At 39.7% G+C, this 15,998-nt stretch overlaps 1 protein-coding gene across 3 annotated transcripts; it reads left to right on the top strand.

Annotated features, from left to right (window-relative positions):
- Positions 1 to 681: 681 nt before the first annotated feature.
- LOC111565202 (5-hydroxytryptamine receptor 3A-like) lies at positions 682 to 15,875 on the top strand. Of its 3 annotated transcripts, none has more exons than XM_055004223.1 (15): positions 682 to 887; positions 1,036 to 1,131; positions 2,307 to 2,387; positions 5,731 to 5,802; positions 6,369 to 6,440; positions 6,843 to 6,899; positions 7,439 to 7,599; positions 8,065 to 8,109; positions 8,271 to 8,380; positions 8,822 to 8,991; positions 9,095 to 9,255; positions 12,010 to 12,115; positions 12,304 to 12,477; positions 13,581 to 13,654; positions 13,887 to 15,875. In XM_055004223.1, the coding sequence occupies exons 1-15, from the start codon at positions 815 to 817 to the stop codon at positions 14,112 to 14,114; spliced, it is 1,680 nt and encodes a 559-aa protein (XP_054860198.1). In that variant the 5' UTR covers positions 682 to 814; the 3' UTR covers positions 14,115 to 15,875. The 3 variants fall into 3 exon arrangements, with proteins under 3 accessions (XP_054860198.1, XP_054860197.1, XP_035801830.2); XM_055004222.1 differs by having other exon boundaries at positions 12,010 to 12,220; positions 13,581 to 13,642; positions 13,887 to 15,874; XM_035945937.2 differs by having other exon boundaries at positions 12,010 to 12,220; positions 13,887 to 15,874.
- The last annotated feature ends 123 nt before the right edge of the window (positions 15,876 to 15,998 follow it).

Genomic DNA, 15,998 nt, shown 5'->3' with positions numbered 1-15,998 from the left:
TTGTTCTAGTGGAGCTCTGTTTGTGCACTTAACTGTGGTTTTGACTCACATTTCGCTCTGCTACATGATAAAGATGTGCAAATATAAAAGCTTGGTTTCCCCACATCCTGTTAATAACAAAGTTAACTTGAAACATTATGCTATGCTGTCCAGATACACTTATAATATATGTCACAATGAGAAACTGTTGTTTGTTTTATGCAGCATAACATCTCAACATAAGCACAGTATGAACACTGGTCTTTGTGAGAGTCGAGTACACGAGTATGACTTCTGATAGTGGATTTAAATGTCATTACCTTTTAATACAATTCAATTCAATTTTATTTATGTAGTGACAATTACAGGTCAAATTGTCTCAAGACGCTTTACAGAACCCATATGCCTGAACCCCCCAGAGCAGCCCTAAAGTAACAGTATAATACCAACCTTTAGAAAGAAGAAGAAAATTGTGTGGGAAACTGTTATTCATTACATCAAGTTGTGTTTTCATCAAGTTAAACACACAAACATGTGTAAGTCATCACTACATCGCTATATCTTGGCTGCACAACTGAATTTCTTCGATCTCTTTATGCACATGAAGTGGAATCACAGCTTTTCGGACAAGCTGAAGCTTTTTTATTTTTAATCTCATGTGTGCTTCTAAGGCTGTCTAAGAGTTACTAGTTGCCTGGACGTCCACTGCAGGATGGATGTGAGCGTAGAAACATTCATGAAGTAGTAAGCAGGGTGTAACAGGCTTCAAAATTCCCTTCTTTGTCTGCACAGATAGCACTGGGCACCATGCAGTTGGACAACTTCCAAGACTTAGATGAAACCAGCTTCTAATGCAACTCCTACATTTAACGACTTTGAAAAACCAAGCAGCATCAACAGTGGAAGTGGTAAGTAAGCTGTTGGTTTGATAAGACAGTTGGTCTTCCCACAGGCCCATGAGTGCTGAGAGTGTTTGCATTTCCTGCCAGTTTCATTGGAAACTTTTTAAAGGGTCTGTCATCACATTTGCCCCGCCCTCTTTCACTGATGTTACAGCTGGAATCATCTCCAGACCACAGAGACAACTGGGATGTTCGTTGACTCTCACAGCCATGATGCTTGCAGGCTTCTTCTTTCTGCTTCTCCTCACAGGTAAGCTGAAATAATTCAGTATAATGTGTGAAGGTACGCTGAGAAATATACTGTGGGTTGACTAAACCTGTTAAACTTGTTTCTGTCTGCTGTATTTTAATGCAGTTTACCAGCATTGTCTGTGCTAGTTACAAAGAAAGTAGTGTTTCTGCAGAATTCCTGTTACAACCCACCCACTCCATCGTGGAAGTGAATGAAAAATGACCTTTAAAAAGTTAAATAGCAGCATCTCAGATTATTCATTTTGATATAATCCGGAAACCTGAAAACATGGTGAAGTAAATTTCATGCATCATTGCTCCTGCCAGTAAAAGTGAAATTTCTGGTTTCCGTAGAAGACTTTGTTACTCACAGTTGGAGCACTTCTATGGCTTGAATTGGCACCAAACTCTGATATTACTCAGATTTGGTCATCAGTTTAAACATCTGATGAAGATCTTTGTTACAGAGCAGTTATGAGTTGGAAAGTGTATTTTATGTAAAATAGTGGAAAATTAAAAATGCAATCTGCAAAGTAAACCAAGTAACTGTTAAAGTCTGTATCAGTTCAGGATAAACTCCAAAAATATGACACTATGTCCTGTTCTGGACTGTAAGAGCAAAGCATTTTGAGTTGATTTTAGCCTCTGACTGACCTCTCCTTCAAGCTTAAGGGTGCTGATGCTCTGTTGATGTGTATTGAAGGTTGTACACCATGGCAAGCAGAAAAAGACATCACAAATACACTGGCTGTCCATTGCTTATCTACATGAATCTGTAGAGTGATTAATCTGTTGCTTGGAGCTGATGCTGCTCTATTTCACCCTGCTCCGATGAAAAGCAATGACGACATGGGCATTAGGCATGCCAATTCACTGGGATTATTCAATATTTATTTGTTAAATTTGAGTAAAAAGATTTTATTAAGAAAAAAATAAAATGGGAATACAGAATACAGTGAAACTTCTGTACATGGGCGGACCCAGTTGTGCTTCACAGCTCTATTCATGGTGGCCTGGTCAGCTGATTGCTTCAAAGGGTGATTTATTTATACTTATCAATCAATCCGAGTTGATTTTTGTGTTTAAAAGACAAATAAACGGCATTAACATTTAATCACGCTACAACATGTAAAGCAGGAGATGGGTATGTGTGGACATTATTCCGACAAAATAACTGCATTCTTTTTCAATCAGGGGAAAGGACTTCCAGTTCAGAGCTACCAGAGCTTCATGACAATCATCACAAGTCCAATCACAGCTTTCAGGAAATTCCAGGTAGATAATAAACTCAGAAATTACATGTTCAACAAGAAAAGCATTCAGAGAGCGCAGTACTCCGCCAAGACTGTTCATTCCCTGACCTTGCACTGAACACAGGCCTGTGTTATACATGTGTACTTTATGTACGGATACCGAATCACGTGACCTAAATATGTAGCAGGCGGCGGGAATTGGCGGGACTCGGAAACACCCCCACAATTTAATTAATTGTTCCTTGTATCACTTCCGATAAGTTGGCAGCGGTGGATTTGTAGTAGGATCGCAATCATGTGATCATCAGCTAGCAGCTGAGGTAGTGTTCACTTGTTGTCATAGTTACAGAAATCCTTAACAAATCTGTGGATCCTGAGTATAAGCCACATCACTGCCTAAATCTAATGAGGTGGTCATTGTGTCATTTCTGACCTTCCCGGAAAATTTCATCCAAAACCATTAGTCCGTTTTTGAGTAATGTTGTACACAGACAGGAGGAAGGACTCACGTACACCAGTCGTCACATAACTCCGCCACGTTCCTCGGTGGCATAACTATTCATTAATGACTATTTCCTAATGTCCAAAAGCCATTGAAAACTCTGCTGATGTCACTGTTTTGACAAAGTACAGTTCCTATAAAGATGTATTCACTGAAGTTTTTCCCTTTTCTTGGTTTTCAACATTGAATCACAAGTTTTTCAACAAGAATTTACAAAAAAGAATCTTTAATGTCAGAGGACAAACTGTTTTAACCCCCTTCAAGTCAGTGTTTAGTAGATGCACCTTTGGCTGCGATGGCAGCATTAAGCCTGTGTGGACAGATCTTATCCCATTCTTCTTTGCAAAACTGCAACCCTGTCAGATTGAACAGGAATCCTAAGTGTCATGCCCTCCACTTCCAGCTCTACTTAGTGGCAGCCTGCCCCCTTCCCCTCCTTCTCCCTCTTGTGGGCATGTGCAAAGTGTGAGTGTGGAATGTGTCAGGGATTGGGTTTGGATTAACTTTGTGAGGACACCTGCAGGGGGAGTGGTCTATCTGCAAGCTCATCTCACCTTCCATAAAACTAGACCACTACACGACGCCGGATCACTGAACAACCCAGCTAGTCAACTCAAGGCCAGTTCTGCATTATCGCTTCATGTTTGTTCCGTGTTCACTCGTACTTCCCTCTGCTTCAGTTCCGAGACCCTCCCTGCCTTCTTCCACTGATTCCAGTTGTGGATTCCCAGCTCCTGCCTTCCCGGTTACAACCAGGTTGCTCCAACCCAATCCTCAGATTCATCACCTCTCTCTTCCCGTCAAGCTGTCAGCTAAGTTCCCATACTGTCTCCTAGGCTCGTAGTGGAGAATCGTGTCCATGACAAGTCAACAACTTTTTTAGAGTCCCGTCTCTCAGTTGGATTCAGGTCTGGGTTCTGACTCAGCCACTCTAGAACATCCACCTTGTTGTCATTAAGCCACTTCTGTGCAGCTCTGGCTGTATGCCTCCAGTCACTGTCTTGATGGAAAACAAATCTTTTCAAGAAGTCACACTTCTCTTGCAGACTGCATTGCATTGTCCTCAAGGATTTTCCTTATACTTTTGCTGCATTCATTTTACCCTCTACAAGCATTCCAGGGCATGCTGCTTAGAAGCGTCCCCACATCATGATACTGCCACCACCGTGCTTAACAGTAGGGATGGTGTGTTTGTGATAATGTGCAGCATTTGGTGTCCACCAAACATAGCGTCTGTTATGGTGAGTCTAAAAACCCAAGTGCAGTAACACAGGCACAGGATTAGTGTACTAAAGGAGTTTATTGCATGGTGACAGATATTGTGCAGAGCTCAGAGTCTTACTGGGACACAGAAACCAGCCAAGTGTGTTAAGAGGAGCCAGGACAGGCAGTAGACTTAGCTGTGGCCTGGATTTGGCACTAGGCTGAGCAGGGACTGGGGCTCAGGGGGCTGATCTGGTTCAGGCTAAAGTAGAAGCAGGAAGGGAGCTATGCTGAGGCTGGATTGGAGAGCTCAACTGAGCACATAAGAGCAGGAGCATGATGGGAATCTTGGGGAAGGGCCAAGCCAGTGGCAAAAGTGGCAAAGTTCATGCAGAGGAAGACCTGGGAATCCAGCAAGTGTTTCAAGGTAGCAGTGAGGGTGAAAGTGTCTAGTCTGATGGCCAAAAAACTCAGTTGTGGACCCATAAAATCAAATGAGGTTCGTCCAGTTGACTTTAGAGTCTCCTATAGGCATTCTGGTGAACTCCAGTTGAGATTTGATGTGAGCTTTTTCCCCCAAAAGTGGTGTTCTCTTTATGTCTTTCTCATGAGGCTTCAAAGAACAGGCAACCGTTTTTGTCTGCACAGTCTCTACCATCTGAGCAACTGAAGCATCTTCCTCCCTCTAAGGAGTCATAGGTGTCTTGGTGGCCTCCCCCACTCATCCTTTTCTTGCATAGTCACTCAGTTTTTGAGGATGACCTGTTCTGGGCAAATTTACACAGGCGCCATATTCCTTCCTTTTATCTGTGATGGATTTAACCCAACTTTGAGGAATATTCAGTGACTTGGAAATTTTCTTGTGCCCATCACCCTGACTCCTGTTTTTCAATCACTGTCATTCACATCACCTCTCAGTGGTTCTCTCAGTGGTTTCAGGGCTGTGTCTAATTAATAGATGCACTTACTGGCCACTTACCTAGGTACAGCTGTGTAGCCTAATGGAATCCATTACCCCAGTTCCATCATGAATTCGATTATTTTTCCTGGAGCTTCTGTTACAGATCCACTAATGAGTCTCAAGTGCAGGGTAAGATACACGACAATCCACATAAAGTAAACGAGTACTTTTATTAGCACAAAGAGAATAGTACAGGTTACAGACTACAACTGGACACATAGGACTACAACCGGAAGTGACAAGGAGGTCACAAGTGAGATGAACGGTAAAGGCTCACAGAATACAGACGCCCTCTAGAGGGCAGACGGAATAACTAACACTAGAATATACTAAAATACAAAGGGAATGAAACTAACCCACGATAGGTAAAACCGAGGCAGCAAAGCAGGAAAACAAGAGCAGGATAAGCTACTGAACTGGACTACTAACAGCAAAATTAGATACTGCAGAAGCAAGAATACGCTAGGTGGAGGGCCTAACAGCGTCCCCATTCTTAGTTTATGTTGACGTCTAAAAGCTGATATTTGTACATTATTATTGAAGTTTTCATACGTGATCGTAGTGTACTGGAATGCGTTACATTTGAAAGTGCTGCTGATTTTTTTGCCCCTTTCTTAGTACTTAATTATGATCCAATATGTAGAGCAGGAGATGTTTGGATGGAAATAAGATTGAAAAATAAGTGTTGTTTTCTCTTAGGTGGAAATACCTCCAGTTCAGAGCTTTATGATGATCAGCAGGCGTCCAATCAGAGCTTAGAGGAAATGTCAGGTATAAAACAAACACTCAAAAATTGTGCAGAACTTTTATATGCAGTATATTGCAGTATATCTGTTTATGCATGTATATGTGTGTATATATATATACACTAAACATTTGAAAGTTTGGACACACCTTCTCATCTGATGCTTTTTATATATTTGTATTATTTTCTGTATTGTAGATTTTAATTCCATATGTATTCTTTCATAGTTTTGATGTCTTCACTATTAATCTACAATGTATAATATAATTAAGTAAAAACTGTTGAATTAGAAGGTGTGTCCAAACTTTTAACTTTTAGTGGATATTATTTTCTATGCCAAGGATGATTTATTTTCTTTATTTTTTTGATAATTAGGCAAGATGTGTCAAAACTTGCTTCAAGCTTGAAAGAAATTGCTGATGTTCTTATGTTCTAGTGTTTTACCATCTTAATATCACAACAAACCTTCTTGAACTGATTGTTGAATGAAGAAACAAATAAGTGGCATCAACGATTTATTATTCAACATGTAGTGCTGGAGCTGTGTATACATGGAAATAACGTAGAAAGTGATGTTGTTGTTTTCTCTCAGGTGGAAATACCTCCAATTCAGAGCTTTATGATGATCAACAGGCCAAAAATCAGAGCTCAGAGGAAATGTCAGGTACAAAAGAAACGCTCAAAAAATGTGCAGGACTTGTACATACAGTATATGAGATCTTTTTAAATATAAAATTATCATTTTCTTTGCCAAGGGTGATTTGTTTTTTGGTTTGTTTGTTTTTTTAGTGATATATAAATAGGGTAAATAGAGTGGGTTTTTTTTTAACATAAAGTGTAATGTATGTTCCAACAAGTGATCTTGACAAAAGGAGAGTTGAAACAATAAAAGGTGAAAAAGAACTGGAGAAAATTACTTATGTACTGATGAGCGATGTTTTAAAAAAACACACAGCAGCATATTATAACAGTGATCAATAAATGACGTCAACACTTAATCATGATACAGTGTGTAAAGCAGAAGATGTGTATCCATGGAAATAATGGATGCAGTTTTTGTTCTCAGGTGAAGGTCTCTCCAGTGAAGTTTTTATTCACACTGTGCCTGGTCGGAATATACCAAGTAAGAAATATACACTTGACTGTACTTGACTCAGAACTTCTTGTGTTGATTCAAACACTGTTTTTATAATTACGATTATTGGATATATGATAATTAACCTGCACTGACTGACTGAACTGTTATTCCTGGGCCGAACTGAGTAGAATATTGAGTTGTTGCCTTTGATTTGAAAAACATGAATTTATTTATTTTTTTATTTTATTTTTTTTTTAAAGCATGTACAATTTAAATGTCTGCAAAAATGATCACATTCACAAGTGCTTTAGTTATTAAACTCATGAGATAAATCCTGCAGTGTGGATATTACAGCAGACATTTGTGAGCCGTTCTTTTTATAGTTTGATAACACATTTCAAAGAAGCAGATAACAAATGCTAACAAATCTAAACAACTATAAGGACATACTGTAGCTCTGATGTTCAGACAAAAAAAGTGTTCTTGTAAAGAGTGAAAATGAGAACATGGAGGTTAGTATTTGATTATTTTTTTTCTAATGATGAATAAACTCTCTGACAGAATGTGCTTTGATATCATTTCAGGTCATGAAGATCACAGTAAAACATGCAGTATCTGGGATATTGTAGACCACCTGAATCTGACCAAAGACACGGATAAATACGTTGTGACCCGGCCAGTTAGAGATCACACTTCTCACACATTGATATATATTACCATGATGATTTATGCCATCCTAGATGTGGTAAGTTATTAAAGATTTTCAATCAAGTTTTCTTTATAATGAGGGTGAACAAGTTTTTCTGGTCATGAAGCAGTTTGTCTCAAAAACTTGTGCTGAGGAACAAATCAGTAGTTTTTGCTGTGCTTAGTTGTACTGGCCAAAGCAAAGCATTACATATCATCAGTGCACAGTGGTTGAGCTGCTATCTGTGGTCATGTTAATGCAGCTGATCTCAGCTGCCATCATTACCCTGTATTTTTATTCATTTTATCAGACAAAGTAGAGATGATAGAATAAACAGTTTATCTGCAGCAGCTGAGTTGGGCTACTGTCATTAGATTTGGCATTAACTGATCATGTTTGTTTCAGAAGGGAACTTGGATTTTAGAGAAAAACTGTCACGTTATGTTTTGTTTGGTAGTATGGTAACTGTGAAGGTGTGCAGTTGAAAAGATTTTCACGCGTTGTGTGTTTCTTTGCTCATAGAGAGAGAGCGACCAGGTTTTCATTTCTTATGTGTGGATTGTTTTGGTGAGTTTCCTCTTGCAATATTTCTCAAAAGCTGCCCTACTGTGACAAATTATTAGTTTTAACTTGCATCTTTTCATCTTTTCTTTTACTTTCTCTATTTTCTTTTATTCTTTTTGCCATATCATGCACATCTTCAACCCAATCTACGTCTACCTGCACAGGAATGGGATAATGAGCACATCTGGTGGGATCCAGATCGCTTCTGTGGACTTAAACATATAATAGTTCCTACTAAACATTTGTGGATGCCAGATCTAACCACTGAAGAGATGTGAGTTTGTTGTATATTATTAGCACTGGAATAGGAATGCCAAAACTGAAGCATTTCAATTTGAAGCATTGACTCAAATATTATGTTTATATACAATAATAGAAATTTTATATATATATGTATATATACACACACATTCATATTGCACATATACTTTGTGAAATTCTGTGTTTTTCTTATGTTGTACTGAGTACTTCTATAAAGCTAATCTTGTCACCCTCTATTCCCTGTACTTATTCACCAGGTGCCCATTATTAAGAACAGTGCTCAATTATTGCCTTATATTTAGTAAAGTGTTAGAACAAGTGATTTATGATTTATTGATATATTTTAATACCATGTGGATATATTTTCAATATTCAAAGAAGCATAATGTTTTACAGTATAACACAGATTCCATATGAGGCTTAAGCCATCATGTGTGTATTTGTTCTTATACAGGATAGAAAAGGATAAAGTCCGTCCAAGTCCCTACCTTAAGATTAATTATTATGGCTGGATCGACTATAGGAATGACCAGGTGATGCTCACCACTTGCAGGATGACCGCTTACAATTTCCCCTTTGACATTCAGAGATGCACCATCTCCTTCAAGTCTATCTTACACTCTGGTGAGGCTCAAACACACAAACATACATCATCAGATGCCACCACATACATTCCTACAGTGCTGATCAAACAAACCTCATGGTTATGTTTTTGTTTTCATTTCAGATAAAGAAATACAGTTATTATTCAACACAAACAACACAGCGATCACAGAGCGGTCTCGTAAAGTGATGCGGACGCAGTACGAATGGCTGTTCATCGACATGACAGCCACCGAAGAAACGAACGACATACTTGGGTTTAACCAAACCACTATTATTTACACTGTAAGTATTTCTGGATGCAGACACACAGAGGTCAAAACTGTTCCATTAACACAGATTTGTCTACTTTAGCCACTGCACATTCACAGCAGCTAATGCTACGTCACACTGCTGTGATCCTGCTTGTTTCTCTCTCGGTCTCTCTGGACTACAGTTTGTATTAACTTCTGCATAGTCTCAAGTATCAGCCTGATTCAGTTCCAGTAACTGTGTAAAGTTACTGCTGATGCAATGAAGGTTTTCCTGCTGGTGCTTCTTAATATTAAATGTTTTCCACTGGCAAATGTGTTTTTATGGCTTGTATTACAATCTAAAGTGTTCATTGCCAAGTTAGCATTGTATCATTTGTAGTGTTGTTCTTCAGTAAAAAGGTCTTGCCAAGTAGATATGGACAAAATCTGGTATATGGTCAGCAGATGTAACCTCTCAGGGGCAAGGCTTCTTGAAAGGCAAGAGTCCAACTGTGGAGACAGAATCCCTAGAGAGGCTAGACTGGAAACTGTTGGTGGAGGTGGAAACTTAAGAAGTGAGTGAGCCAGATAATGATGGGTCCCAGCAGGCAGAGCAGACGATGTTTCTCAGGCTCAGCATCTGCTGTGAGGGCTGGCTCAAAAGTAAGGATAACGTCATGCATCTCTGTGTTAGAAAGAGGGGCGACTTCAGGCGATTTTGACTCAGGATCAGAGTCAACGTCAGATGACTCAGGAACCTGCTCAGAAACAGTGCAGATCATATTTGGATCAGCAACAGTCTTTGTGTCAGCTGACGGTAGCAGGTCCCAGGGCTTGACGTTGGTTGACCCAGGTGCACACTTCAAAACAGAAAAGATGGCAGCTCTCTCAGACACTGGAACCATAGAGACAGTGACCCTCTCCTACTCAAGATCAGACGAGGTGTCGGCCGGAACAGGAACAATCTTGAGAACATACAAGGTGTTTACTATAACTGGTACAGAGGAGGCTTCAGCTGGTCCAGGAGCAGACTTGGTGTTATCTGACTGAGGGACAGAGTAGACATCAGCTGACTCAGGAACAGTCATTGTATTAGCTGACTGTAGCAACAACCTCTTCTTGATACCAATCGATTCTGGAAAGGGCCTGGGCTTGGTGCAAATTGCGCTTGACGTTGGCTGATCCAGGAACAGGCTGAGGGAGAGGAGAGATATCAGTTGAACAGACAGCAGAAGTCAGCTAGGATGCAGAGCTGTGGAACTGGGACCTCCACTGCACTAGGGAATGGTGAGGTTGAGGCGTTAGAAAGCAGAGAAGAACGAGGATCTAGGCAGCAGTAAGGAATGGTGTTGGCAGGGGCAATGTTTCCTTCCAGAAGGCTTCTCAAAACAGGGCTGTTGAGGGGCAGGAGGACCAGCTGGTGGGGAGCTGGAGCTAACAGGAGGCTAACCAACACAGAGAGTGGTGGGAAAAAGGCCTAGAAGGGTTGCTGGAGAACTATTTTGTGAGTGATCTAGAGGCTGGTGGTGAGAAGGAATGTCAAGAAAGACTGTGATCCCATCCGGTAAGCAGTTTCCTGTCCATGACTTTAGTCAGGGTTCTCTGTATGCAACTCACAGAGCATCCTCTTTATGTTCTCTGCCATTAGTCCTTTTCCACTCCCCATATATTCACACAAGTGAATCTAATAAATTCAAAAAATGTCTTTCTATGACACGTCTGCTGGGTGCATGTTTTGCTAGACTGTACTGTCTGAGAGTGGTCAGGGAAGAACCCAAGTGCAGACACAGCAGGCAGATTGGAATTACCAAAACTAACTTTTATAAAAGTTACTGAAGTGCTAGGGAATAAACAATAAAGCCGTTGGGATCCAGGAAAATGACTAACTGAAAGTTCAATTGATCCATCCATCCATCAATCATTCATACACCACTTAATCCTTATTAGGGTTGTGGGGCGAATGGAGTCTATCCCAGCTGACTTGGGGTGAAGGCAGGGGACACCTGGACAGGTAACAGTCTATCACAGGGCCACATACAGAGACAAACAATCACTCTCACATTCACACCTGCGGACAATTTCGAATGATCAGTTAACCTCAGCATAGTTTTGGACTGTGGGAGGAAGCCGGAGAAAACCCACGCATGAACAGGGAGAACATGCAAACTCCATGCAGAAAGATCCCAGGAAGGCCGGGACACAAACCAGGGATCTTCTAGCTGCAAGGTGACAGTGCTAACCACCACACCACTGTGCAGCCCAGTCCAAATGATGATATCCCAAATACTCCCAAATCCAAAAAGGTACCGAAGCAAAACCTGATGAGCACACGGAGCACAAGGAGCAGGCAGGTGACAGATGGGTGAACATGAGGAAAGCAAACAAGGTCAAGAAACAAGTAGAAAACAGGCAGGTAATCCTTAAAACAAAACAGTGTCGCAAACAGTCAAACTGGCAAAGAGCAAATGAAGACGCAGGACTATAGCTACACAGAGAACTAACTGAGGAGGCAAAACACGTGAACTGAGAGCAATCAAAAAGGGAGGGAAAAGTGGCAAAGAGAGGAAGTAAAAACAAGCGAAATACAAGGAAAGGGGGTTAAAAATAAAACTGAAAGGGGACCTGGAACGAACATATAAACAGAGAAAACACTAACAGGAAAGTATGGAAGGCACAAGAAAAAGGAAAACACACAGGAGATGATCTGGAACAACAAAACTGGGACCAAAACCCAAAGACTATGTCATATAGTTGCGAATGTCACACATATAGAAGTTGATCAAACATCTGACACATCGTTTCACAGATCACCATGAAGAGAAGGTCTGCACTCTACGTTGCCAACTTCTTGCTGCCTGTTCTCTTCTTCTTGTGTCTGGACTTGGCCTCCCTCCTGATCTCCAACAGAGGAGGTGAGAAGCTCAGCTTCAAGGTCACTGTGATGCTTGCTGTCACAGTGATGCAGCTTATTCTCAATGAAATTCTGCCTGCGTCATCAGACAGGATCCCACTTATAGGTAGAGTCTTGCTTTTATTGAACTTCACTGGACTCAATGAGTAGCGGCTTGACCATAGTAATGATGCTTCTTGTTCCCCTCAGCGATCTACTGCATTGGGGTTTTTGGTATGATGATGATCAGCCTCATGGAGACAATTTTTGTGACGTATCTGATGGAGAAAGACTTCCAAGACGATCAGATTGACAGAGACCGAAGCCTGAATGAGAGCCGTGAGGACAAACTGGACAAAGGCAACTTCCACAGCTGTTTCAGAGGTGAGATCATTGCAGATACTACAAACCCTCAGCAATCCATTCAACTCAAACCAGTTTTACTTTTATCGTACCAAATCACAACATATGTGATCTCAACGCACGTCACCTAATAAGACCATGCAATATTATAAAGAAAACCCCAACAAATCCCACTAATTCCCCTACCAGGAAGAAACCCTCAGCAGAACCAGGCTCAGTGAGGGCATCAATCTGCCTTGACTGGTTGGGGTGAGGGTAAAGGGGAGGGAGAGCAAAACATCAGATAGAAAACAGGCCAGAAAACACTAAACATTATGAAGGCTGGTGAGGCTAATTCGAGATTCCTGCAGAGAGGACAAAACAAACTACAGGAGAGAGAAGACACAAGGTTAGTGATATGCAATGGTAGCATGTAATAGTATGTAGAGAGAAAGAGAGTACAGGTGCTCAGTGCATCATGGGAAGTCCCCATCAGGACTTCTAGGTCTGTAGTAGCACAACTAAGGGATTGTACAGGGCCACTTGAGCAGGACTAACCATAAGCATTACCAAAAAGAGAAATTTTAAACCTAATTTTGTTAGTTGAAAGAGTGGCTGGATCTTGAACCCAAACTGACAGCTGGTTCCACAGCAGAATAGCTTGATATCGGAAGATTCTGCCTCCCATTTGCTTTTACAAACTCAATGAATCACAAGAAAGCCTGCACGCCTCAGGAAAAAGTGCTCTGTTGGGATAACATGGCACAATGACGTCTTTAAGATACAATGGAGCTTGGTTGTTTAGGGTTTTGTGTGTTAGAAGAAGGATTTTAAATTCAAAAATACATTCTCTCTTCCTGGTTCCTTCCTCTCATTCCAGTATTTAGGATCAACTGCAGGTTTTTCAGAGAGGCACTGAGAGAGCTTAATAGCAAAGACTTAGATTAGTTCAGTCTTGAAGTGACAAATGTATGGACTAACTTTTCAGCATCACTCCGAGGCAGGGTGTTCCTAATTTTTGCAGATCCATGATACTTTTATATTTTACTGACATTGTCTGTGCACATGTAGTTATGAGTGACATAATCACTTTAAAATCATTGCTTACTGTACGTCTTCTATAACTGTCTGATATGTCCTTCCAGAGATGAAGAAATGGACTCACTGTGTGTCGTTCAACAATGGCTCTGCTGATCAACCACCACATGTGGGTGAAGAGGTTGGAACTGGCTTGTTTGCATTGTTGTTTTTAGAAAGATTTTTGTAGATGGGTTTTTTTTTTAATTCTTTGACTATGAGTAGCAAAGTTCCTGTCATCCTCACTGTAACAGTGGTGTAGAGAAACTACAGCATATTTTAAACACAAAACAAACAGAAACTGAATGAATCAGCTATTAGTGTCATATGATCTATAATCATCCCATTACTGTTCTACTAAATCCCTACTGCAGGGCAGCAGCCAGCTGACAGAGGTGTCTGTTGCCTTGGAAAAGGTCTCAGATGAGCTTGGAGAGATCGACAGAAAAATGATTCTACTCAGCAGCAACAAGGAGGAGAAGCCCGGCTACTGGACAAGGATGGCAAAAAAAATCGACAAGGCTTTCTCTATTGTATATGTCATGTCTGTTTTTCTGTTCTTAGTTGTTATCTTTTCAGTGTGGATCCCTAAACCTAAGTAGCGCTGAAGTTCAAAAACATTGATGCCTCATATAAGGACAACGCAGTAATGCTTGCTGAACTATAATGTATCATCAGAATAACACTGACCTACAAGGGATTTACATATATTTTTTGGTTTTCTTTGGTTTTGTCATTAAGCTGCACAGATGCCGCATTTGGACTGATTCTAAAATATGTTGGTAACAACTACTTTTGAGGCAAATTGGGCTCCAATTGGGAAAAAAAACATTACAACTGAAACATTTTAAACATTAGCGCTGACTGAAAATGACATCTGTGGTCTTTTAATGACACATAAATAATAGGTCATGTTCTGGTAATTATCTGACACTTCTTCATTTTTATACAGCACTTCCAAGTCCACTGTAAATAACATTTAGTAAACTATTATAGCTTTTTATTTATTAATGCTCACTTAGGGAGTCAGTTCTTGGCATCACTGGGCAAAAGTTCTATAGAATCCTTTCAACATGTCGGAATTTAAGAGAGGAAACTAGACTTCTGTGTCTCCTCTTGGATCAACACAATGCTACATAGCTAACACGTATGCTTTTTATTAAACTTTGTCAAATTCTAATAAACAATTAAACTTTTAGCATAGTAAAATATTAACATTTTAAGTGTAATATAGTGAAAGTGTAGCTGTATTTAGATTCGAGTTATACTTACAGTAATGCTCATCTGTGAGAGTGCAAAGTAGTTTAATATCCGCTGTATATGTATTTTAGGTTATATGTTTGGTTATTCCACATTTGCATTTAAAGTATTTTGCATTTGCATGGTGGAATAAAAGTCCAGTCATCTGGTTGTAGGATATGTACTATCAGTCTACTGAAATAAACAATAAGGAGAAACTGTTTTCATCCTCACCTCTCTTGGTTGCATATGAATGCATAGATTTTCAAACAAAGGACTTTTATTTTGAAAAAGGACAAATTTCCTCATTGTGCCTTAATTTTGTGTCTTCCTTCATATAAATAAAGACATTTGCAGCATAAATTAACGCAAAACAGTTATGATGACATGTTTTTAAGTTGGTATGTTAAAAAAAAAAGCTGCTCCAGTGTAAAGTAGTTCTGGGAAACGACTTTAAATCCTGACCTCAGTGTGAAGACAAAAATAGTTATCAGGCAAATTTTATTAATAAAACCTCAATCTGAATTCAGTTTTAAATCACCTCACTCAGAAATCTGAGTTTAAATGACACACAATACTAAACTGATGCAATTACTAGCATTATGTTGGAAAAACTGATCAAAATAATGTTTGCAACTAAAAAAATCTAAATCTTTAAATTAGAGTTTTGTTTTGAAACTACATTTACAGGTCCCTTAAGTAATTTTTTAGAATGCATAAACATTTGTTTGTCCTATGAAGAGCGACACTGTGGATGTCTGAAATATTCTTTTTCACATCTACAAGCTCCATTAGGGTTTGAAGAATCTAGAATTTAAAGGATGCTTTTTCGCTCACAATATAAACTATTGTGTTAACTGAAAGCTTCAATGTGTGTATATACAGAAAAAATCTTTAATGAAGTAACTGTACAAGGACAATTAACTATAGTCTCAACACTAATTGTAACAACAACAGCTGTAAGAAGTAAGAATAACCTGAAAATGTTGTAAAAACTGCATGACAAGTGGTGTTTTATTTATATTAGAAAAAAAAATCAACCTTACCTGAAGAAGATCCAGCTGGGTTTAGACTAACTCTTGGAATAAATGCTGCGGCTTTCAGAAAGTGTCCAGACTTGTGCATTTTAATGAACCTTCCATTTAGAAATGATGCACAGCAGACATTTGTGGTTTCTGCTCTTTCCCTTTGTGTTTCCACTGAATGATGATATTTGAAACAACGGAGGGGTTGGTCCCTGAGTACGT

Source organism: Amphiprion ocellaris, chromosome 18 (assembly GCF_022539595.1).
Source record: "Amphiprion ocellaris isolate individual 3 ecotype Okinawa chromosome 18, ASM2253959v1, whole genome shotgun sequence".
Taxonomy (NCBI): domain Eukaryota; kingdom Metazoa; phylum Chordata; class Actinopteri; family Pomacentridae; genus Amphiprion; species Amphiprion ocellaris.
The sequence above is the reverse complement of the archived record's forward strand: the minus strand, read 5'-3'. Positions and strand labels throughout refer to the sequence as shown.

What these genes read in the sequence shown, in the direction of transcription:
- LOC111565202 (XM_035945937.2), top strand. Translation starts at nt 815, where the DNA reads ATGAAACCAGCTTCTAATGCAACTCCTACATTTAACGACTTTGAAAAA. An exon ending in CAGCATCAACAGTGGAAGTG is followed by an intron (nt 888 to 1,035) that starts GTAAGTAAGCTG and finishes CTGATGTTACAG; the next exon opens with CTGGAATCATCTCCAGACCA. An exon ending in CAAGTCTATCTTACACTCTG is followed by an intron (nt 8,992 to 9,094) that starts GTGAGGCTCAAA and finishes TTTTCATTTCAG; the next exon opens with ATAAAGAAATACAGTTATTA.